Here is a 25,860-nt window from a genome sequence, read left to right as displayed (position 1 = left end):
CAACAGGAGAATGAGCTGGTTCTGCTTCAGTGAGACCTTTGATATGTCACAGGACACAATGATCGGTCCTCAGGTTAGAGATGAATTCATGCACACAATGCTGCAACTGGACCGAATCTGTGAACTACAGCGATCCTACGGGGAACTCCGCTGGTTCCTCTGTAGTGCTCCTGACGTAAACACGACTCCTAATACAAACGCAATTTCTCGGTTGAGAAGCGAACAATCCCAAAAGATTAATGCCATGTAAAAAAAAAAAATTAAACAGCTTTAAAAAAAAAAAAAAAAACAAGTTTAAATTCCAAGTTGTGAAGATGAGCATGAGAAGATTCTCTTTATCATGGGAATGGGAAGTTAATAAATATCAGGGAGCTGGGTGTAGTTCCTGTCCCAATATCCACCAGAGTAGATCCAGTCCCGGGAACCATTGTGGGGGTTGGGTGCCTGGTGGAACCACCTAGAACCAAAGAGCACAACAGTTAAACCAGTAAAGCTGGTATGCGTATGACATATCTAATCACACATAATCACGGATTATAAAGCCGGATCACAGACCATACAGGCCAATTACTGATCCATAATCAATCAAGTTGATCACAAATCACACAAAACCGATCACAGGCCACAATGTTCAATCGGAGACATAGAAATAACTGTCACATGCATAAAGAACTTAATACTACCAGATAAACAACACTGTGCAAAAGTCTTAGGCTGTTTAAAGCATTTATCTGGGTAGTAAGTGCACTTTTGCTCGGAACAAAAAAACACAATTTAACGTGAGAACATATGCAAATTAAGAGTAACAATAAAAACTAGTAAATATTTCTTCTGTTCTCCAAAACGTTACTGATATCTTGTTGGATGGCTAGATGAACACCGCTTAATTTCCCAAACCTCTCCTCAGGGGCACCTCAGCCATTCCATGAATTTGTTAAATTTCACCACCAGCTCACTTAATTAATTTAATTTGTTAAATAAGTCGATGAGATATTGATTATCTGTACAAGGTGAGCTAGTGGTCGAGTCATACATGGGTGTGTTGTATGGTTGCTGGAAATAATGGGGTCATTTTGGTAGAGGTTTTGAAACAGCTAAGCTGACACACTTTGACAGGCATAATATCATAGTTTTATACCAACATGAAGATCATTTACACATCATTTTCTTTGGCTGCCTAAGACTTATGCACAGCATTGTAATGGATAACAATGTTTGCAAAATACAATATTTTTGAATTATTAACATTCTTTATGGCATTAAATCTACAAAATGTTTCTTTTTAAAAGAATTCGTCTGGTCTAATCAATACATCTTTAAATTGAATGGGAGACTAGGTCTCAGTTGCAGTGCTCCACAGCTCCAGTAGGTGGAGTTACAGCACTGCTCTCACATGCACTGCACACCAAAGCCACAGCAGCCAGCATCAGGCGGGACAAACCTGGGCCCAAGGGCAGGGCTACTTGTCAGGTCACGTGGGGGTGCCAGCAACACAGAATGCATTACCAAACACACAGTACAGAGCAGATAAGCGCGACAGTCAGCCAGCACAGGGAAACGGCGTGAGGTCTGACAGGAGAAAGTGTGCACTGTACACATGACCCAAAAGGGTCATGTCTGCTAACGAGCAGCTAACATGACTGTGAATTCATTAGCGATGCAGCTGCATTTGCCTGGATACGCTCTTCAGACTGTTTTGGGTCATTAAATCAAAGCGTGCCCTTTGCTGACCGGAAGGAGCCGCACCGCCATTTTGCCGGTCCTACACAGGAGCCACATGCAGACAGGGGGACACTTAACACCGCGACGCGTCACTGAGCACGGTGCCCGTCACCCGGCGCGCTAACCTGCTCTTCCAGTCTTCCCCCGTCTTGGCGCGCTCCTTCCTCGACGTCCTCTGCTTCTCCTCCAGCCTCTTCTTGTCCTTGCTGGCCTGATCTTTAAAAAAAAGGCCATGAGAGATCTTACCATCCATCCTTACGGTTTCTGTAACCGCTTTTCCCATTCAGGGTCACAGGGGGTTTGGAGCCAATGGGCGCAAGGCAAGGAAAAACCCACCATTCACACCTATGGGCAATTTGGTAACTCCAATCAACCTCAGCATGTTTTTGCACTGTGGGGTGGGGGGGGAGGGGGGGGAGAACTGGGGAACCCAGAGGTAACCCCACAACAGGGGGGAACATGCCAACTCCACACACACAGGACCCTGACAGAGACTCGAACCCAGATCCCAAAGGTATGAGGCAACAGTGCTAACCACTGCACCACCATGCCGCCCCAGAGATCTTACCATTTTGCCATTTTACCATTTCACAATTCCATAAACACCACAAAATGCACACAAATAGATTATCATGTATAATCATTCCTCTATTCATGCACCCACCCATTTTAATTGTAATCATGTATCCTGGTTAGGATGGGGGTGGGGGTGGGGGGGGGGCTGGAGTCTATCCCAGGCAGCACTGGACACAAGGCCGGGGTACTTGCTGGACTGGATGCCGGGCCACATACAGACAGTATGATACACTATAGACAATTTAGGAACAGTACTTAACCTAACTGTGTGTCTCTGTACTGAAGCAGTGCAATTTATTCAAGTTATAACACCTTTAGGGTAAGTATTGTTAAAATGGGACACCTGGTAAAATGGTACAGTTAAACTTTGCAGTTAATATATGTTTAATACTTTATTTTCTCTGCCATATAGTGTTCAATGGGTATTAAGTTATTTAGAATGGTATCAATTTGGAATTCAAGGCACAGATGATTCTGTAAATTTTTCCGCCTTTTTAACAATACACACCCTATACTAATCTCTCAATGATCAAACCCAAATCTCGGCCATTTGTAACCGTTTTAAATTCCCTCATTGAATTTCTTAAAGGAGTGCGGATAAATCTTTATTGTCATAGTGCACAGAGCACCCCAGCCAACAATACTGCATACAGCAGGAGTCCCCAGCTATGTTTCCCAAAGGGTCAAACTCAAAAGCCAAATGGAGGGGGGGGGGGGGGGGGGGGGTGTATGCACAGGCAGGGATAATAGATAATAGATATAGAGACACCCAGAAAAAGACATAGAATACACATGAATGAGACCAGAAGCATATGCGTTTGTTGAACATTGCAAAATCGTAACAGTGCAACAGATCAAAGAGGCGTAAATGGCAAAGCATCTATGGATCCTAATGGACATTGGAGCTGTGAAGGTATAACATTTACAAAGATATCGCTGGGGCATGGTGTGGGACATGGGGGGGGGGTGAGTCTTGTTGTTAAGCTGTTTTTGACAGTACCTATGTCTCCATTCTCGAACGCTCGCATGTCAGGCCGGAGCCGGCAGTCCGTCGCTGGGATCACCCCTTCCATGCCATCCTCCAGCTCATTCAGCTGCATGGCGAAAGTCGAGAAGGCGTACATCTGCAAGAGGGGCAAGGGAACCAGGCAATGAGCAGCGATGTCCAGGAGGGGGCAGACATGGGTACTCAAAAAAATCGTACCTCCCTCCCCAGATGTCTGAAAAACTAAATAAACAGCTAGCAAGCAGAGTCAGAAGATTGTTGCTAGCTAGCTGGTGAGAACATGCTGCTTCAGCATCTCCTGAATAATGAATATTTTTATTTGATAGTTTAGTGACTGTCTGTGGCCAACAGGGGGCGATAAACACCTCCCCTGGCCACCGGTCACACAGGGACTATGTACTTTGGGACTCTGACCTGTGCGGTGTTTTCGGGTCTGGGTGTGATCCTCCACAGCAGCTCACTGCCCGGGATCACCGGCACCGTCTCCGACTCCGGAATGGGCATCTCCTCAGACTCTTCATCCGAGCCGTGCTGCAGCGGGCGGACAGAACCCCCAGGCACGCATAGAAACTCACTCCACAGACAACAAACATGTGACAGATTTATAACACCATTACCAAGTTGAGGCACGGAAGTCGAGACCTCTGAGGTACGGGGAGAGAACCCATTAACTCCAAAATACTATTTGCACAAGTTTTGGTTTGTCTCTGCTGTGGCACTACCAATTATTCTGATGCCCGATGAGCACAAAGAGAATTAAAAGACGACAGGCTTGTGTGGCGTTGGTCCTAGAGGACATGACCAACGCCTGAAACACTGAGTGGTCATGATGCGTGGTGTCAAAATAATCACAGCGATGATGGAAACAGGCATGGTGACACCAGTGTAGCAGGCACCCCCCCTTCCTGGGCCCCCCCTCACCGGTTTGGCCCCCTTCTTTTCTTCAGTACTCTTCTTGTCTGCTTTCTTGTGGGCATCGTACACGGCCGGGTCCACTGTGTACAGACACTCGGTCCACTTCCCGTACAGGGCACACAGCTTCCTTTTGCTGCATCGGGAGACACATGCGTCACATGACACCACGAGGTCACATGGGGTGTCGCGGAGGCCGCTGGGTCCTAGCACCGGGGCTGTGGGATTTAAAGTTCACCTTTTATCCAGCAGGTACCCTTCTACCTTGTGCAGCTCTTTACCGAACAGACCACACCGCTTGAAGGTGAGGCTGCATTTCTCTCCCGTCCTGTATCGGAAACACAGTCAGAATAAGCATTTCACATTCATTTGTATCAAAAGGGTGCCCATGTTTGGCCCTGACCCAATGCCGGCATTCAGATTTCTGTACTCTGGCATTGTGGGTAAAATCGCAGTGATTTGCGTGATGTGCATTGGGTGATGGTCTTAGTGTTTTATAAGAATTTAATTCTATAAACAAATTCTGTTTGTCTGCTCAGTAATGAGAAAACTGCATACTTTTATTCATTATAACCAAGTAATGGTAGCTGTCACCCTGGTAGATTACACATATTTTACTGATTCACTTTGTGACAAAATTGTTCTAGTTAATTTGTTTGCCAAACATCTCAAAAAAAAAAAGCACACATTCTGGATGAATCAATTGCACTCTTCTGTTTTAATTTAATTCAATTACGTTCCTCTCAGAGGACGGACATGACGGATCGCCCACTAGCCGCCACGCTCACGCTCGTCTTACTTGTGGTTGACCACCTCCACGTTTCCATACTGCTCGATCCACAGCTGGCCCACGACGACGTTGTGGACACAGCAGATGGGGTTCGTCCACGTATACGCTTCATTGTGCCTGCAGACACAGAACGTCACCTACAATCACGGAGGCATTTCCACAGACCACTGAGCTTCAGAGCACTTTTTTTCGGGGGGGGGGGAGGGGGTGCGAGGGGATGCTGTATAGTCAAGTCACTCGACTTGACAGACGCAATTCAGTCAGGAAAAGATGACAGCATTATTTATTATCATGGTTATTTATGATTATTGTTTAATGTTTAATGTTAGTTGTTTAATGTTTAATGTTTTGTCTGTTTATAGTCATGTCCCTTGTTTCACAGTTCTGTAGCTAGGCAACCAAGTATTTCACTGCACATTGTACTGATCATTACAGTGAATGTCAGTTGATCAATTGATTGATACAGATGGCCGAAGGTTCAGTGAGGGGGGTCTTGCCTGGGTGGGGACTCACATAGGAAGCTCCAGGGTAATGATCCCTCGAGGTTCAGCCTCCACACTTTTGCCCCAGAACTTCAGCTTGGGGTAGATGGAGCCATGGAAGACGAAGTCGTTCCCGAGGCCCTCGGCATGGAAGGCGCTGACGGGGGGGTGGTGGCTCACCTGCTCCGACATCCACCTGAAGGCCAGGTCTTCTCTGAAGGGCACCAAATACCCGTCACATCAGGACACCATCATCAGGAACAGTGTTGCTCAGCCCAGTCCTCAGGGGCCCCTAGACGGCCCGCACTGTGTTTCAGCCAGAACACCTGTACCATGCATTTAGTGTCCTTGATTGTTTGGTTCAGGTGTGGACTGTCTCAGGGTCCCTGAGGACCACGTTGAGAAAGAATGATGTAGAGCAACACGCACTCAACGAAAACTAAAAAAAAGTAATAATAATAAAAAATCCAGCAGACAAAGTCATCAGCAAAGTGGAAGGTTAACGGTAAAAGTGATAAACGGCATTTTTATCCCATCCTCTCCGGTCCCGAACGGCACACCGCCCACACTGGTGCAGTCCTACCTGACCAGCTCGTATGTCTCTCCCAGCAGGGGGTTGAAGGGTTTCCCCGTCCTCTCCCACTGCGAGGCCACGGCAGACACTGCGAACGCCGCCACGCACTGGAAATGCACCGCGATACAAATCAATCACGGTCACTAGTGCGTTCAAAGCAACCGTAACCAAATGGGGGATCTTCACATGCTCTTCTAAATGGTCACGTGCGGTGACCAACACCGGCACACACGGTCAAATTCCAGCATTTTTTGGGACATGCTCAGTCACGCACAAACAACATCATTTATGGTTGCCTGGGCAACGTGAGGTCATGAGTGGTCCCCCACCCAGCACATGACCATGATGGACCAGGCAGGGTTTGGGGCAATACCAAAAGCATCGGATAGAGTTTCTGATTTGGGGAAACAAACCTTAATTATTTAAACACAATGGCCTGTTTATTGGAGGGATGCATGAGCCCCATCCCCCAGTTCCTACGCCCCTGAGTGGTACCTTTAGCCTCTCGATGGAGTCGGACGAGCTGTTTGCTTGATGGATAAGATACGTGTGCTCCATGTACTCTGAGATGCGCTGCAGGAAGCTAAGCGGCTCGTTAAAGACAACGGGCATGGTGATCTTGGACAGCTCCTGGAGAACACGGAGGGTGAGGAACACATGAGATAGAAACAGAAAGAGAGAGCAGCTGGTCAACCCCCCCCCACCAACAGTACCAAATGGCAACCGGGAGAGAGAGAGGGAACACAGAAACTGCTGAGATGGAAAAAAACATTGAACTGAGCTATAAAGACATCAGAGCACAGGCAAGTGATTAAAGCATCCTCATTAAGCAGTGAAATAATGCCAAACTGAGCAATTAAGCAGGCCAACTTTCTGATGTTTATTTTTGTAACATCGGCAAAGGCTGGAATGGGGGGGGGGGGGGGGGGGGAGGTGGTTTGCTCATCCACATGCTCAGGTTCTGAGGATGTCTGTACAGGCCGAATCTTACTTTGAGTTCCTCTAAATCTGACTTTATGTGTGCTGATTAAAAGAGCTTGGTTGCCCCTATATATAGGCAGAGATTGAAATGCCCAGAATCTGGCTCTGCATTAGCTAGAAAAGGGTCAGCCAGCAATTTGTACCATAACTGCTTCTCGGCATTCAGGAACAGTCCATAACGGCTTTTAATTAAAATACATTTTTTGATTTGGTCCCATTTTTCAGAATATCGTGTGTGCACTGCCGATCCCGCTCTGAGTGCCACGAATCACAAAAGAATTGTTTGCGACGATTAAAATTTCTGGCCACAAGCCAACGGGAAACTCATAATATAATGAGCTTCGGAAAGAATTAGCGGCATAATGAAATGGGCGTTTCCCCGGCATGAAGGACCAGGGGGCAGGACAGTGTGGAAACGGGACCAGGTGTGTGTCGAATCTGCAAAGTCCTTAACAATATTCGCTGAAGAGGAATCGCATCGTGAGCTCAACAAACACCGTATGGTTTCGGGATTCTGTTAATCCATCGCTGACTACACACCCCTCTCAGAGCCTCTAAATCCAGCACGGGAGGGGGGATGGAGGGGTTTCAAAACAGAGGGGGCACTCACCATCCCGATGCACTTTTTAAGGATGCTCCAGATGCTTACATCATTCCGGGATATCATTGGCACTGGCAGGGTAGTTCTGAGAACATACACCGGACAGGAAATCACCACCGGAGAACAGCCGACGCTCGACCCATAATGCACGAGTGCAGGAAGTCCGAACGTCGTTGGCTAACGCACTGCGACGAGACATGGAGGCCTGCAGTACCCTGCGGTGCAGTTTATATGGCCCGAATGGCTCACAATAAAGCTGAGTTAGCCACAGGCTAATGATCCAGAAGCTCTTTGACGGGAATGGGAACACCAGGACAGGTAATGCACAGCTGTATGCACAGTGCGTCCTGTTTCCCCTTTAACGATTAATTTGTAACATTCTACGTCACATCTCATCTGCTTCCAATGCAGCAGAAACACTCAAAAATGACGTTTCAATCTACATATTCTCTGAACTGGCCAAAACATCATACCAGAGCCACATACACTACATAGACAAAAATACTAGTGAACAGTGGCATAGCCATACACAGTGCATAAGGTGCGTACGTGTTCCCCATCCTCGTGAAATCCCATGAGTCCTGCACTCATGATTAGAAGTCTACTTACTTATTTATACATGTTGTGACAGTAACGGTTCGTTGGCGTTTCGTACACGCTGGTAACAACTAATTGTACTGTAAGGAATTAAAAATCGCACAGCAAATAGAACATCAGTTTAACCCTGACCATCAAATCCAGACCATCAATTTCAACAACATTCCGAAGTTCAGTTTTTGGCAATTAAATCACTGTAATCGCAATGAATTCGCTAAAATGTCTGCAATTATGGATACAATAATTGCAGACATTTTACTAAAATACTAAAATACAGTATATACAATTTATTGTTAAAAACCTGTTCTTAAAAAACAGGAAAATAGGTTGAGCCATGCCGCAGTTGGATATGCACGCCCCCCGTCGAAGATTCCTGGCTACATCAGTGCATTACACCCACAGGAACTTGAATGACATCCCATTCTTAATCCACAGGCATCAATATGGAGTTGCCCACCCCTTTGCAGCTATAACAGCTGCCACTCTCCTGGGAAGGCTTTCCACAAGATTTTGGAATGTGTCTGTGGGAATTTTTGCCCATTCCTCCGGAAAGGTATTTGTGAGGTCAGGCACTGATGTTGGACGTGAAGGCCTGGCTCACAATCTCCGTTCTAGTTCATCCTAAAGGTGTTCAATGGGATTGAGGTCAGGGTTCTGTGTGGACCAGTCAGGTTCTTCCACACAAAACTCACCCAATCATGTTTTTGAGGCACAGTCATGTTGGAACAGAAAAGGGCCTTCCCCAAACTGTTCCTATAAAGTTGAAAGCATACAATTATCCAAAGTGTTTTGGTATGCTGAAGCGGAGTTCCCTTCACTGGACCGAAGGGGCCCAGCCTAACCCCTGAAAAACAACCCCATACCATTATCCCTCCTCCACCAAACTGTACAGCTGGCACGATGCAGTCAGGCAGGTAACGTTCTCATGGCATCTGCCAAACCCAGATTGGTCCGTCAAACTGCCAGACAAAGAAGCATGATTTGTCACTCAACAGAATGTTTCCACTGCTCCAGAGTCCAATGGCAGCGTGTTTTACACCACTCCATCCGACGCTTGGCACTGCACTTGGTGATTTGAGGCTTGCATGCAGCTGCTCAGTTGTGGAAACCCATTCCATGAATCTCCCAGCACATAGTTTTCATGCTGCCAGAGGAAGTTTGGAACTCTGCAGTTATTGAGTCAACAGAGCGGCTCAGCACTCGTCCACCCCACTCTGTTACTTTATGTGGTCTGCCACTTTGTGGCTGAGTTTCTGTTATTCCTGAACACCTCCAATTTGCAATAATACCACTCACAGTTGACCGTTGAATATCTAGCAGGGAAGCAATTTCACAAACTGACTTATTGCAAAGTGGGCATTTTATGACAGTACCGAGCTTGAATTCACTGAGCTCTTCAGAACGACCCATTCTTTCACAAATGTTTGTAAACCTGACTGCAAGGCTAGGCGTTTGATTTTATACACCTGTGGCAATGGGTCTGAATGAAACACCTGAATTCAATGTGTAAGAGGTATGACCTAATACTTTTGTCCATATGGTGTATGTCCAAAATTTTGAAGCACAGAGCTAATTTATTCACTGATTGTTGATCACACTACACACCGACAATGTCACAACCACAGACTGAACAAATTGCCCAGTGTATACCAGTCTGGGCCATCCCTCAAATGCCTGCAAGCAGGAAACTCCATCACCATTCCCTCAATTTGGGTTTTATTATTATTATTATTATTATTATTATTAGCAGTAGTATTTATTCTTACAGTCGAAGTAGTAGTAGTGTTATTATTATTATTATTATTATTAGCAGTAGTATTTATTCTTACAGTCGAAGTAGTAGTAGTGTTATTATTATTATTATTATTTCTTGGACTTTTTCTAGCTATACAATGCAGAAGCTGAAGCTCCTTTTTCAAGTCAAAATGAGCTCCGTTTTGCATCCAGAGCCAATAATTCAGGTTCTGGAGCACATATTACCAGGCCAGCTCCAGTGACAAGAAAACCCATCCCATTGTTAGAAACATTTTATTAAGAAAATGGCTGATGTAAAACTCGAGTCTTAAAATGGAGAACATCAAAGTCTATGCTGGCTTTAAACTCTCACTTATCACACCCTAAGACTATTGTCCACAGCCGGCGATAATTACTACAGCTGACTTGTTTGCTCAGTTCTTCACCCAGGAAAGTTTGGTCAAAAAAGGTTTTGCAAGGTGATGTCAAGCAAACTGTCTGCTCTGCCTCAGATAGGGAGTCTCTGAATGGCAGGGTTGATTACAGACGTGGTGACTCATAAATCATTTACTCCAGCCTGAATCGGCTGCTCCGTTTTAGCGTGCCTTTCTCTGAACTCTCTCATGCAAGCCATTACTCTAAATTATTCACCAAGGGGTGGTTGGGCGAAATTAACAATGTGCGGTCACTTGAAACAATATCTGGCTTTTGGGAAGCCCAAACGTCACTGGAGCCTATAGACAGGAAGGACAGCCCATGCTCAATGAGGGAGGGGCAGGATTCCTACTTCTAAATGGACTCAAGGGACAAGGACACTGAAGATGAGCCATTGAATACACACCTAGCATAATGAGACTGATCAGGTGGGACCAACAGAACATCCTGAGCCAGCCAATATCTGTCAAAAGCTCTTTCAGTTTGATTTAACCGAAAGAGGGGGAACTGGAAATCAGTGCAGGAATGATAACTGCTGAAGGGGACATGAAATCATAAAAACACAAGCTGTCAGAGAGGGCAAAACTGTATGGTCTGGGTCAAAACAACGGTGACGGTGGCTTTGATGGCTGCCAGGACATCAGGAATGGTTACCAAGCTTGGTTATGAATGCCACGCATTTCAGTCCCAAGTTTCAGTTTCATAAGGATGTCAGAGGCAATTCTGATTACACAGAGATTTGGGGTGACTTTCAAGTTTTTAGGCTGCTTAATTTGACCTTCAACAATGACCTGGATATGTGTGTCTGCATTTTGGTACAATGTCCAGAAAAACTCTGGAAAGTTATGTTGTGATAAACGAAAGTGGAAACAATTTGGACCCTGGACAAGACCTTGAGGTACTATCCTCTCTATTATGATTTCAACTATTTGTGTCACTATCTCTGTGAGAAGCCCTATTTGGGAACTTCTGCAATTCATCTGCGTTACAAAATCCAAGCAGAGGAATGCGTCTGGTGTGTAGGTTTTAAATCTCTGTACCCTTTCAACTTAGCTGAAGTGATCTATTCAGATTTTAAATCACTGAAGAAACACTGTGGTCTGGTCAAAGCCACCCTGAATCCTCCTCATAGGATGTAAAAAGGATGTACCTTGTCTTGAACATGTGTTGACTAAAATGATCAGAAGGAGAGGTGTAAACGTTCGCTGGCAGCCAGAGTACCGATGAAGATATGGGTTTCTACAGAACTCTGTGTCGCTTTGGATCAAGGCTGCACTTTCTGGCAAATCCAGCAGTAAATTGTTTGAAAAGTACATTCAAACCTTTCCCAAGGTAAAATACCTTCAGGCTACCCTACTCAGGCAATTGATGAGGTTCCACAAATACACCAAAGGACATTCAACGAATGAAAACAATTGTATTGGTGGAAAAAGACTGCATCACTCCTGCTAAATCCTCTGTAAGGTCAATTTGCTTGAGTGATTGACCCCATGCCATGTACATTTTTCTGTTCTTATCAGTCTGAGATTAAGTTTCACATTTCTGCAGGACGACGTGGCCCTCGTAATGGCGTCACAGCTCTTCCTAAACACTCTCCTCAGAGAAGGCTAACATATTCATGGCCTGTCAAACCACAGTCTGGGGTTGTCTTACACCTTACAAAGAATTGGAAAAGTTGGGTGAACAGGTGTTCCATTGTGACAATGACAACATCGTCAACATCAGTAGGCCAAGTGATTTTCACCCATTTTTCTTGGCGGACTCATGAAAGAATTATACCTTGGCCTCGATGAACGGATTACGTCTTGGGTCCTAATTGTTGTATCAACTGAACAACAAACAAATGCAACTAAAATGTGAAGTGACAACAAATAATAAAAGATGATCAACCTAAATGATGGCTTCCATCAGTATAACCAGCATCTGTCTGAAAAAGGTAGTCATCTCTGAAAAACAATGTTTGCTAGGGGAAGGGCAGTGACTGATTTCCTTCCATCGTCTAAGCTTCATTTATGTTTATTTACATTGCAGTTATGTTTCTGCAAAGTGACATCCATGTGAGAAAAGCTTGGGGTCAGAATGAAAGGTCAGCCGGCATCCAGCATTTGGGATTACGGGCCTCGCTCAAGGGCCCGACGGCAATACGATTACTCTATTGGCAGTGAGATTCAAACCCATGACCTTGCACACACAGACACAGATGTGTAACCTATTCAGCAACACACAGATTTCGAAAAATTGGCTCTATTTACACTCGGTCCTTACCGAGATGATGAGCTGGTGGGAGGTGCCCTCTCCCCCACCATAAGTGGTGCGTGTTGGCAGGGATTAAAGTCCAGAGCCTTGCTACCGAGAGACTCCAATCTCATAGTGTATGCCTGTGTTGATAGTGTGGCTGAAATTAACTCCAAAAGACAAGTTCCGTTGGACTTTTAATCATCGCTCCAGGAAAAATGAACACCCATCAACTACAGTCTATATTACAGGCCTGGTGGGAAAAAGCTTTCGGAATCATCTGGCCTAGTGAATTACTGCCATTGAACTAAAACAGAAGCCCTAGGTACTTACTTTGTAGTAAATGTATGGCCAACACCATGAGGTAGAACAATAGTAACAAGAGTGCAGAAAGCTTTTTGGGTTCTAATGATTACCCACCCAGTTCACCTAACTACCCTAAAAATTCTATGCTGTTTTTGGAGCAGCTCTTTACTGAAATAATACAGACCAAGATGATTCTTGCACCACCTGCATGGCCTTTTCCAAGAGATGACGAGAATGTACTCAGATAATCCAAACAAAAAAATGGTGTTGAAATATATGTACTACCCATTTAAACACTGGTAAAATCTCAAAACCTCAAAACACATACTCTCTAAAGCTATCAAAACTGTGATCATTTTTGACTTTTTGACAAATGGTTTACTTTAGCAAATGACAAACTAATTCCCGAAAAATATTTGGTATGACGAGTGCAATGAATACTGCTGCGCATGATTGTTGCGTGTAAGCACCTTAGACTATTTTGAAGTGTCCCAAAGACAAGATATTTTACCCATGAGACACTGAATGGCCATGTCTGACTAAATCAGTTCGGTGTTCACCTGTTTTTATAGTATCTGGTAGCTGTCGGCACTCTGCCAGGCATGAAATGCAGTCCATTGGCCAAGGAAAAAAACATAGGGCGCCATCAAATTTCACATCTTTTCAAACATCACGATTAATCACCAAGCTGACTCGCTTCATGAGCAGAGACGTATTGCCCCTGTTCTTCCATCATCTTTGACTGAATCAAAACCGGTACGTCAGTTCCACTGCATGTACCTTTCAGCCACTGATTTACACTTACCATCCAGGTGTCAACAGTCAAACTGCAGTTGACCTGAGCGGTCAGACACGTGCCGTCAACAGAAATTCCAATGCTATTCCCACGGCTATCACGCACTATTCTGCCCTATTTCTGCTCTATTTCCTATTCTCCGGGGCAATGTTGCTCGATTTCAACCTGGAGAGAACTCGATTCAAAGTTATCTGCTTTCAGGGTCATGCCACACCTCCCAGATCCCTTCTGCTCTGTCCGTGGACTTGTAAACCGGTAGAGGCACAACACAAATACCAATTTCCCACTGTTTGGTAATTCCCACTCGCACTCAGGTCTTGAGACGTCGGAAACATGGATTTTATGCCTTTAAATGCCCTGACATCGTTGTGAAAGTGAAAACTGTTTTCTGGCTTATTGTTAGGGACAACGTGGATGACATCAAGGGCAAGCATGGGAACGGAAGCTGGCAACCTAACCAACACCTGACCCCCAAACACCTGTTACTCATCACTCTCAATCAATCCCAGACAAACTATATAGTATTACTCCTCCTGTCAGTAACAGCAAAATACAAGTACTTCTCTGTCCACTGTATCCGCATCACACCGTTACTCGCCCACTACCTCCATGTATGTGCCTCACCTGTGCTTCTTGATCCCGTTGCAGCGGGATTTGTCATCTTCCTGAGACATGCCGGAAGGGTGAGGCTCAGGAGCTATGGGAGACAGGGATACTGGGCGGAGGTGTTGCTGGAAATGGAGAGGGACTTCTCCTTGAGTGGGTGTCCAGTCTGTGAGGATCCGCTCAGGAACCGTTCAAATTCTGAGTCTGGCCCAGATGAGACGGAGAGACAGAGAGAGAGAGAGGAGGATGGAGTGTAGGCAGAATGGAGGATGAGAGGGAGCAGGTTGGTGAAGGAGCTGTGACTGTTGCTGGCTTGTGAGGTAGCTGCAGATGCTCCACCTCCTTCCCCGTCACGGTGTACTGCTCCACTCAGCACCACACCATTCCAGCCCCTCCCATAGCACCCGGTCCGCGATCTCCATAACACAACAATACCAAACGGGTAATCCGTACATGGCAGGGATAGACGGGTGGGGGTGGCGGCAACACTTTCAGGGAAAGAATGCTCAGGTGACCTGCTGCCTGGGATGGTACATTCATCCTGTAAAAAACTCCCTTTCCAAAGGCGGCCAAAGCAACATGGTTGGATCACCAGGAGAGGAGCCCCCTCGGGGGGGGGGGGGGAAGTACTGCCCTATGTCTCAGCTGTCCTCAACGTCACCAAACGGTGTCTCACTGGTGCTGCTACTACAGTATGTGCATCACACTGGTATTGAAAGTGTTGTCCACCTCTGCCGTCATTAAATGACCCACTAATGGCACATAATTCACAAAAGTCTGGTTAAAACTCTGTTTTATATATGGGGTCCCTTCCAGAGATCACCTCTTTTTAAGGTACTCAGAATCATCCCTAATAGGGGGAAACGGGTTGAAATGGACTCAGGAACTTGGGTATACAATATAAATAGCTGTAGCCACAGATTTAGATTGGTTTGTGTTGAGTTTTTTTTTGCAAACTCAAACTTTTGAATGACGGGCCTTAATTGCCTATCTGCCTCAAAGGCACAACACGCCTCTTTGATCATACCCTATAAACGAGTGAGGACCAAACAGGCTTCAGGGCCACACGGCTCAGTGACAAAAGAATTACCCAGAGCCGGAACCCAGCCGGCCACAAAGGAGAGGCCAGCCTTTTAAAACCGTGTGTCAGCATGGGTCCAGCATGGTATGTGGACGAGCGGCTTAAGTGCAGATCGTGGTGGAAACGGCAGCTCCCTCCGCAGATAATCAGCAGCAGATCAGGCAAAAGATGAATACATAAAAGGCACCAACAACCCGGAACTCGTCTCTCTGTGGGGTGGCATAGAGCAGCGTCCGGATGTGTCTGATGCGGCCGGAATGAAGAGAGAAAGTGAGCGATGTTATCATTTTGTATCAGCCTTGGGTGACAGTGCGCTGCATCACGATCTGTCTGGCTGGAGATAAACTGAAGCAGAGCAGCGTTAGGGGGCTGGATCATTTTGCGCTTGTTGTTTTAAATGATTCCGATGGTTGACGGCAGCAGGCCGCTTTGGAATCTGCCACTCCGATCCACTTTCGAGAGGCGGGTTGAAATGAAAGTAGGTCAGTTAGCAAGGGAGCGGCACAGTTGGGCCAGCGGGTACCAAAGTGTGGTGGGTGGGGAGGTGTGCTCTTGGTCAGGTGACTCACGGGCGATTTTTTCATCCTCTTCAAGGGCGTGCTGACGGAAACCTCTGGCAAACTCCTCTAAGGCTGGAGTTCTCAGATGAAATCCAGATCTTTTTCTTGGTCTGACCTGTGGACCAAGGCCTCTGGTTAGACCCTCAGACAGTAGTCAGTGAAACGATAAACAACAAAAGCAACTACCAACCAGCACCAATACGTCTATGGTTCGGGAAGTAGGTGGATTACGAAGTCACATGATCACCAAGGCCTACGTTTCAAACATTTTATTTCCTTGCTTATGTGACAGGTGATTATAACCAATTAATTCAGGACCGAAGGGAAATGACGCTGCTCCAGGCTATATGACCTTCTTACAGAGCAATTAAATCTGAAGACAATAACGAATTACGCTGCACATTCTCCGCCGATCGGGGCTCTTCCGCTCATACCCTCTGCCAGAGGTCCCAGCCATTAAGGTGTTGTGAGTCAAAGCAGCACAAATCGCTTCAGTGGTCACTCAGGTGCCCTGAGTGTTCGCTTAAAATGCACCGCCTGGCTGCTCCCCGTACCGCGCTGTTAATGGGTCTGGCTGCATGTGACTGTTGTGCTGACAGGCTACGTGAATCCAAGCTCCAGCTCCCTGTAGGCTCTGGTTTCCCTTCCACAGGGAAACGTGACACGCACGAGCCCGTATTGGGTGTCTGAGGAGGAGAAACCTGAACCGTAGCTGTAGGTGCCGACGCTGATTGCTTTTCTGACAGCTCCCTCCACCCTTCATCTTATTTTACAGTATCATACATAGACGTCTCTATTTTAATGTTGATATCAGTCTGTTGATGATTGAGTTTTGAAATACCAGTTTATATATGTTTATATATCAGTGTTCATGTCTGAGTTTTGTTATATCCATCATTCATAAGTGTAGGTACATTATTGAGATTTCATTGTTGATTTGTGAGCGCTGACGTGATTGTTGATAAGCGAGTGTAGAAATGCAAGTGCTGATACATGAATTTGCGATTTGCAATTGTTAACATACTAGTGCTGATCTTCCATTGTTATTACTCCATATCAGATCTTCTGGTGATGATATTCTAGTGTTAACATGTGATTTATGGTTAGTAAGATGTGAGCATTGATTCATGAATATCATGTTCAGATGACATTCATATGACTGTTGATATTCCAGTGTTGATCTACCAGTGGTAATACTGCAAGACAGGTAGATCTTGTTTAACTAATCTACTTGAGTTCTTTCAGGAAGCTACAAGAGAAATTGATCACAAAAAGGCCTACGATGTGATCTACTTAGTTTTCCACAAGGCCTTTGATATTGTCCCTCACAAACGGCTCCTGCTTAAGCTCAAAGCAGTAGAGATTTTAGGAACTGTAGCTGCTTGGATCAAAAACTAGTTAACAGACAGGAAGCAGTGGGTAGTTTTTAGAGGCACAATGTCACAGTGGGCCTGCGTTTATAGTGGGGTAATGCAGGGTTCAATTTTAGGACCACTATTTTTCCAAATTTACAAAAATGATATTGACACCAATACATACAGTAAACTGGTTAAATTTGCAGACGTCACAAAGGTGGGTGGTGTAGCAGATATTTTATGGGTTCCACTGAAATTAAGGTAGCTGATTATGAGAAAGACCTCAGTGTGTATGTTGATGCTTCCTTGTCCCAGTCTCGCCAGTGTGGGGAAGCAATGGGTTACATCTCTAGCAGTGTGGAGTTTAAGTCAAGGGATGTGATGCTAAGATTATACAATTCCTTGGTAAGACCCCACCTAGAATATTATGTGCAGGTTTGGTCACCATACCTTAAAAAGGATATTGCTGCTTTGGAAAGGGTTCAGCGTAGGGCTACAAGATTGATTCCTGGTCTTAGAGGAGAGGTTAGCTGAGCTGAATCTGTTCAGCCTCAAGCAAAGGAGACTAAGAGGGGACATGATCCAGGTATATAAGATTCTAACAGGTTTGGATGCTGTTCAGCCAAATAGTTACTTCAATATTAGTTTAAATACTAGAACTTGTGGCCATAGGTGGAATTTAGCAGGAGAACATTTTAAAATGGATTTGAGAAAGCACAGCATGTAGTTAGAGTATGGAATAGTCTTCCTGTTAGTGTAGTGCAAGCTTGGGTTCCATTGGGTTCCTTTAAATCAGAGCTAGATAAGATTTTAACAACTTTTAGCTATTAGTTGAGTTCTCCCCAAAAAAGCTTGATGTACCGAATGGCCTCCTCTCATTTGTAAATTTCTTATGTTCTTATGTTCAATGTTAAAACTCCAAAGTTGATATACCAGTGTTGATATGGTAGTGATGATACTCCAGTGTTGATATGCCGGTGATGATTGTTACGTCTGGTCGTGCACGCAGGAACCGGGGAATGAAGGTCGGGAAGCGGGACCCCAAAATGCGGGATTTATTGGGGAAAACACAAGCCAGTAGCACACGACACGGTATACACGTTAATGACAGATCTAACAAGACAGACTGAACACGGACTTAAATACAGGCCACGACATCAGAATGAACGCAGGACAGTTAGTATGTTAGGAATTCACACGAGGGTAACAAGGTGGGCGTGGCACGTGAGAGGGCTGGATGGAGGGACGTGACAATGATACTCAAGTTTTAATATGCTAGTGCTGATATACTGCTGATGGTACTCCAGTGTGGAAATGACAGTGTTGATTTTGCAGTGTTAATATTTTGGTGTCAACTTGCAAGCACATGTGATGGAACAAGTCTGCAGATTATAACGGATAGATCAGTCTCCATTACATCTGACATTATATCCAAGTGTAAGGAGGGGACGGGATGGGGGAGTCTGTAAGTAAAGCCAAAGGTTTTTATGATTTAAGTCATATAAAGTCCAAAGACAAACATCACTAACCTACTCTTAAGGCTTGTTATCATTTCTCCCTGAGAGCTGTTGAACAAGCTGAAGTCAATAAAAGATCTAAGGCGGTGCATGTGCCTGCAATTGTGGCACCCCTGCTCCTGTTTCCATCTGATGGAGAGAGAGAGCTCCCCAGCACATAGTGCACATAGTAATTAAAACCCTCTGGGGCCAGATGGGATCCCCCTGTGGGCAGGCCCAGTTCCGTAGCGATGCTGGGGAATAGAAGGGTGAACCATGGGGGGGATGGAGAGGTAGGCCTGGAGACCGGGCACCTGTGAAGGGGGAGGAAGGCCTATCCTCCAGATGTGGAGGCTGTGACCCTTGGGTACATAACGCACAGCATGAAAACAACCCTCTTCCACTTCAAAGAGGAAGGAGGGAGGGACTAGCTCCCTCAAAAGGGACTCTGTAATAAATATCATGGCAACTTCACTGTCACGCCCACCAACAAAGCCGCAGAATCCCGTTTCTGGAACGTCGCCACTATTTGAGAAACTGAAATCGGCTTGATATCAACGGCTCATGCACGCTCGGTGGTGCCCTGACCGGCGTTCATCGCCCATGACATCTGCCACTGTGTGTTGAGCCAACTAGACACGTCGTCTTGCATGTTAAAAAAACACCAGATTCCTTGGTTCTGGCTCCTGTGAGACCTGATGGCTTGCAGCCATGCTGTGAATGTACCTTCATGATGATGAAAGTCCAGGAGTTCCCTCCTGTCTGGCTTCAGGAGAACTTGGGAATTAAGGTGGAAGGGCTGAGCCAACATATTACTGGCTCAGTGGCTAGCTAAGGCAGAGCCGAACCGATCATGGGCATATTTGGCTCACCCTTCTACACAGCAACATTGTTTACCACAATGGAAGCCATGCATTTGTATTGGGCCCCTGTTGATCACAAACAGCAACTATAGTGGGGGGGTAGGGGGCCCCGAAGTGAGTATTGAGTAACATCTAATGCTGTGCAAACATTGCTATTTGCTGCTTAACATGTTTAACATTATTTAATACTCAGGTGGTTTAAAAAAGTAGAATAAATAGTAATAATTCTATTGTTTATCTTGTGAGATTTCTGACGTGATAAATAATTTGGCCTTTTGGCCACGTTCACAGAATTCCAGTGTTCCGGGTTCAATATTTTAACTTAAAAAAAACCATAAAAGAAGACAGAAAAGGGAGAAAACGAAAACAGAAGAGTGACTGAAGATGTCAAAGCAGTTCCGCTTTGGGATGGATCTCTTGCTTTTACATGACAGCCTTTGATGTAAAATAAAAGAAAGGCATATTGACAGCTCGTCCTCAGCTCAAAGGGAGGTGCTGAGCTTCCTTGCCAAGGAACAAATCCTGCAAGATCTTAAAGACCAAGGTGAGATTAGAGACAGACACTTCAGGCAAAAGCACTTTACTCTGCATGAACCAGAAGGAAGCCAGACTGGACCGGAGTAGCCACAAAGGGAGCAGAATGGGGACCTAGCATGGTCCGGATTAGGACACTGTGTCTGTGATCGGAAGGTCAGTGGTTCAAATCCCAGGCTTGGAGAGTGATGTCACCATTGGACCCTTGAGCAAGGCCCTTAACCCCCCAATTACTCCAGGGATTGTCTGACCCAGCCTTCTTAATTGTACAGTACTTTAAATAAACACGTCCACTGAAAAAACAATGTAAGATAACACTGTAGCTCCCACCACCACCCAGACCCTAACCCCAATGCTGGTAAGATATTCTATAAACCCACCTGGTACAGACCCATAGCTGGTTCAATCCAGAAAAAAAAAAATCCAAACAGACTTTCTGCACAATATGGGTCTCTGGATCTGAAATCATTTGACATTTTGGCCAGAAATGTCAAAACACTCAAGAGGCAGGATATATACGTGTATATCTGGCCAAACAACCATGGAGTTTAAACAGGCTTGTTCAAGGCAAGAGGTGATTTGCTAATGAACCACCCTGCAATATTCACTCCGAGTAATTAATGCTGTGGCTAAGCCGTGTTAATTACAGATGCACTGAGAATGTAAATCTCAGCACATCTACAGTACGGTCTGGCCTCAGGCTGACTGTGCAGGATGCAGATCTTAGGCAATATTAAGACATAGAGCACCGTGGATTAGCATAATACCGCTGTCTTGCCTGGGCACAAGCGACTGGCCTCCAGTAATCCAATAAGACCCCTTCGCCTTGTCCCTGTATGTCAGGCTTACTTACTTCCTGTCCAATCAGGTTGGAATGCCTAAACCCCGCCTCCTTCCTCACCTCAGAAAAATGGTATGACCCTGCACTCATATTCCAACCTTCACTCTCAACTGGATATCTATTTATGTGTATCTCAAAAGAGATCAAGATGAGATATCAAAAAAGAAGCATTCCAATGTACCTGTAATTGTGCAAATGGCAAATAAAGCATGATTTCATTTTTACGCACATGCTAACCGCTTTGTGAGAGCGGCTGTCAGCCCAGACGGTTCCACAATACAACTCCTGTTCCTCCATCGCAGGAAGACAAAAGAAAGCCATGCAAAGTTGGGGATGAGGTAACCACCAAATGAGCGGATAGTCCAACGGACTTACCGTGGGCTAAAAGGCAAAGCGGATAAAAATACAGGCGCCAGGCACTGCGTGAGAAAGTATGCCACAAAGGAATCGACTCGGCCGCTGGTTAATGAACCCCGTTCTGACTGCTGACCTCACGAGCCACGGCTGGCGTTTTCATTTTGGTGAGACAGTTCTTAGAACCACGTACACGTTCGACCGATTCCAGCTCACCTGCACCTACAGAACAGAGAGTCCATTCCATTTTTCACACCCTGATCAGCTAAGGAGGACAACTTTTTCTCGGACAGGTCATTTCTGTCCTCTATGCCTAACAAGTTACGCACCTGTCTCCGGGCCGCCCCCTAGCATCTGTCCCCTCATGCCCCCAGGTGTTGCCTACCTCTGAGCTCTTGCCTTCATTCCACAGCACTGCTCAGTTCCTCTGTTCACTCTTGCCGGGTTCAGGACGAGGGCTCCGGAGCATCATCCAGATCGTCCGGCGCGAGCTGGAAGCCCGTGGAAGTGGCTTGGGGACTAGGAGCTCGATGCGTGCCCACGGTACTCCGTCAGCGGATCACCATCGCGAGCGCAGCCCGTAGTCAGAATTAGGTCACAGTCCAAACAAATCCGACAATGAGGGGATGTGACATCTGTCTCTTAGTACCTTTGGGGTCCTTGTGTGTCACCAGATAATATCCAGCTATGTTTAGCGGACGTTCAGCCAGGCTGTCCGTATCTGCTAGTGCGTATGTGTGCGCGCGCACGTGTGAGTGTGTGTGTGTGTGATGGCTCTGATCCACGCTGTCCCTGAGTGCTAGGTGTGGCGGCCACCGGCAGGAGTGCAAACCTCAGCGCAAATAGCGGATCCTGCCTGAGCCTCCATCCACTGAGGCCGACCTCCCAAGGGCGTGATATCGCAGGTGCAGTGTAACCACGGTGACAAGCCACCACGTGGAGCCTCTTTCTGCCACAGGCATGAGTAAGCAGCTAAACACCAAGGACACATGCTAATGCTAACCCAGGTCATGCTAATGCTAACCCAGGTCATGCTAATGCTAACGCACTAACGTACAATCTCTCTCCTCAAATGCAGCCATGACAAACGTTCCGTAACGCAGTTGTAATGTGGTATATTACAGTGCAAACCAGAAGCAGGCGTATAATGAACAGGAAGTGTCACATCGCAGCGAACTAAATTCTGAAATGCTGATCCACTGAATTGTCGTTATTATATAAAACTTTATATTATAACCGTTAATATTATACAGCTATAGACAGTACCAGTCAAAGGTTTGGGCACACCGACCCATAGAAAGATTTATTTTCACTATTCTCTATACTATAAAAGAAATATAAAGACATACAAAGCACTCACTGGCTAGTTTTCCTTCATGCTCTGGTGAAACTCCTCCAAAACCATTTCTATTGTGTTTAGGTCAGGTATCCAACATCACTGTCCTTTGTAGGCAACTTGGCGTGTCCAAACTTTTGATGGTGAACCACACATACACATATCGTGGTATAAAGCGGTAGAGAAATCGACAGAATCTTCTGTCCCTGAGAAAAAGGCTGGGTGCGGCATTGCGGACAACGAGAAAATCTGATGCTCTGGGGGCTCCCGAAATGCGTCTCCTGTCCAGTGAGACCACATATGGTCTATTCATCCAGTTACTGGCAAGAAAAAAATTCCAGTTCACACAGCCATCAAGCACGCTCACCTGGAGCTGCCACTGGGCTGACAAGCATCACTTCGATTCTCCTCTCTCAGATCTCCATCAGAGCAGTGATTGCTAAGCACAGTTTTAGGGAGGGGGTGGAATCCACAGATTGGCTTACCTGTCGGCACATCGACTTCCAGGAACACACTGTGACGAATGAATGCTTCCCATTAATTTGCTCTTTTGAGTTCCTCCGTTACCCCCCCCCCCCAGTAAGAGTGGTCTGCATGTGCTGCGGGCGTTTCTCTTCTTCCAGCCCAGCAGTTTATCTCCTCAGGCGTGTCCGGGTAATATCACACCTGAGCATTTCACCCAAACCCGAAATTGTGGAGGTCCTTCAACCATCTTCCATTTGTAAGTGGTATCATGCGTTTTTATTTTTTTTTTGGAGGTGGTTGCTTTTCGTCAAGATAAAACACACTAATGAAAGTCTGTCACGAATAAAACACAATCTGTGCAGTTCTTGTGCCAGAAAATTGAAATAAAACACAAATGTCACACAGGACAACTTCTCCAAGGAACAGTGATTGGACAAAGCTCTCATGAAACTCAATCAAAGCTTTTGTTGATCCCACACATGCTGCTTAGAACTGGAGTATGCTGCCTGCCCCCCCCCCCTCCCCATGACACCAGACATTGCTCCTCTGTTCCCCCTCCCTCTCCTGAAGGTGAAAGAGCAGAAAATATGTGTTTGCCCATAGACGAGAACACGAGGTCACACAGAGGGTGACCACAAATATATCTGTACCCAACAAGAGCACGGCAATGACGCGGAGAAGCCGCTGATGACTCGCCAGCCGTAGCATGGCAGTGGGGGCACGTGGCAGTGAAAACCCTAGCCAATGACATTTCTAACCCGAGGTGACCATGAGTTCTGAGCCATTTTCCAAACACGGGAAGCTACGTGCCCTTAAACACCATCAATTATGGAATTCAGAGTGGTTTATGCAAATGAGTGTCGAACTGAGGCTTTGTGGTGACAACAGAGACCGAGGCTCCTCACATTTCACAAGTATGGAGATCTAACTGGGAGCTCCACAATGATTCCACGCATTTCACAAGCATAAAGGTCTATAACAGATGGAGTGATGCAAAGACCTTCCGAGGGGCAGGTGCTTGAACAGGGAGGGTGGCGTGATTGTCAGTTATCGGAAAAGGGCAATTGGAACGTCGGGGGGCACTGTAGTTCGTTCAAGCGAAAGGAGTAGGTACTCAGGCACCCCCCCCCCCAATATGTATCTGAACATTTGCTCAGCAGTGACAGAGGGAGGTTAGACATATTTCATGAGTATGAAGAGCTAACAGGAGCTCCACAGTGACAGAGGGAAGTTCAACACATTTCCTGAGTATTGAGACCTAAGAGGAGCTCCACAGTGACAGAGGGAGGTTCCACATGTTTCCTGAGTATTGAGACCTAAGAGGAGCTCCACAGTGACAGAGGGAGGTTCCACATGTTTCCTGAGTATTGAGACCTAACAGGTGCTCCACAGTGACAGAGGGAGGTTCCACATGTTTCCTGAGTATTGAGACCTAACAGGTGCTCCACAGTGACAGAGGGAGGTTCCACATGTTTCCTGAGTATTGAGACCTAACAGGTGCTCCACAGTGACAGAGGGAGGTTCTACACGTTTCATGAGTATGAAGAGCTAACAGGAGCTCCACAGTGACATAGGGAAGTTCCACACGTTTCCTGAGTATTGAGACCTAAGAGGAGCTCCACAGTGACAGAGGGAGGTTCCACATATTTCATGAGTATGAAGACAAAGGAGGAGCGCCACAATAACAGAGTTAGGTCCCACATGTTTCAAGAGTATGAGGAGCTAACAGGAGCTCCACAGTGATAGAGGGCGGTTCTGTACTTTTCATCAGTATGAAGGCCTAAGAGGAGCTCCACAGTGACAAAGGGAGGTTCCACATGTTTCCTGAGTATTGAGACCTAACAGGAGCTCCACAGTGACAGAGGGAGGTTCCACACGTTTTATGAGTATGAGGAGCTAACAGGAGCTCCACAGTGACAGAGGGAGGTTCCACACGTTTTATGAGTATGAGGAGCTAACAGGAGCTCCACAGTGACAGAGGGAGGTTCCACACGTTTTATGAGTATGAGGAGCTGACAGGAGCTCCACAGTGACAGAGGGAGGTCCAGTGCACATCCTTCTTGACTTTAGTTTGCTCACTGACATTAAATGCATACAGATCCCTCTGTAAAGTAACACAGTCATGTGCTATGTCTTTTATCACTACGGTAGATATTTTTGCATTGTGCCCTATCATGGCTTAGGTAGCCCCTTACCTAACTCTCTAAAACATGATTATTTCATCATCATGAGCGACATCTCTGGGAATTTGCCGAAAGCCGTTTTTAACAGTGCCATAATCACAATTGCGAGCAGCAGAGCTATTTCCTCAAATACAGAATAATAAAGCACCTTTTAAATGTACTAAAACATTAATGGAGGAACACCTTGTTACACTCTAATTGTTGTGCTTCTACCCAAAGAGAATTACCCATTTATGCTACTATTAATATAACATGTCTTCTCCAAGGACTGGCAAATGTGTCCTTAACTGGCATGCCCCCTACTGTCCGGTTAACCTGTAACATTACTGGTAATTCTCTGCTGGTTAAATAGACCCTATTTTGGTCTATACACAGCACTATTTTAAGCTGTTCTAAATATCAACAGCTGCATGTTTTAGGGGAAAAAACATGAAGATTT

At 45.8% G+C, this 25,860-nt stretch overlaps 1 protein-coding gene across 3 annotated transcripts in view; it reads right to left on the bottom strand.

Moving 5' to 3' along the window:
- Nucleotides 1-317: 317 nt before the first annotated feature.
- The window catches only part of LOC111845855 (oxysterol-binding protein-related protein 1), a 49,466-nt gene continuing 23,923 nt past the window's right edge, over nucleotides 318-25,860 (bottom strand). For 2 of the 3 annotated variants that reach the window (XM_023815544.2, XM_023815545.2), the window contains 13 exons: nucleotides 16,004-16,109; nucleotides 14,372-14,557; nucleotides 7,654-7,729; nucleotides 6,558-6,692; nucleotides 6,072-6,169; nucleotides 5,520-5,702; nucleotides 5,016-5,123; nucleotides 4,455-4,544; nucleotides 4,226-4,352; nucleotides 3,719-3,835; nucleotides 3,299-3,422; nucleotides 1,848-1,938; nucleotides 318-457 (listed from right to left, as the gene is read on the bottom strand). In XM_023815544.2, coding sequence (XP_023671312.1) covers nucleotides 355-457; nucleotides 1,848-1,938; nucleotides 3,299-3,422; nucleotides 3,719-3,835; nucleotides 4,226-4,352; nucleotides 4,455-4,544; nucleotides 5,016-5,123; nucleotides 5,520-5,702; nucleotides 6,072-6,169; nucleotides 6,558-6,692; nucleotides 7,654-7,729; nucleotides 14,372-14,421 — 1,302 coding nt within the window. In that variant the 5' untranslated portion in view covers nucleotides 14,422-14,557; nucleotides 16,004-16,109 and the 3' untranslated portion in view covers nucleotides 318-354. Of the gene's footprint in view, nucleotides 458-1,847; nucleotides 1,939-3,298; nucleotides 3,423-3,718; nucleotides 3,836-4,225; nucleotides 4,353-4,454; nucleotides 4,545-5,015; nucleotides 5,124-5,519; nucleotides 5,703-6,071; nucleotides 6,170-6,557; nucleotides 6,693-7,653; nucleotides 7,730-14,371; nucleotides 14,558-16,003; nucleotides 16,110-21,822; nucleotides 21,956-25,860 lie in introns of those variants that run through there. The other variant, XM_023815543.2, reaches the window with a different exon arrangement.

Source organism: Paramormyrops kingsleyae, chromosome 4, assembly GCF_048594095.1.
Source record: "Paramormyrops kingsleyae isolate MSU_618 chromosome 4, PKINGS_0.4, whole genome shotgun sequence".
NCBI lineage: Eukaryota > Metazoa > Chordata > Actinopteri > Osteoglossiformes > Mormyridae > Paramormyrops > Paramormyrops kingsleyae.
Note: the sequence above shows the minus strand (reverse complement) of the source record. Positions and strands in the feature narration are given on the sequence as shown.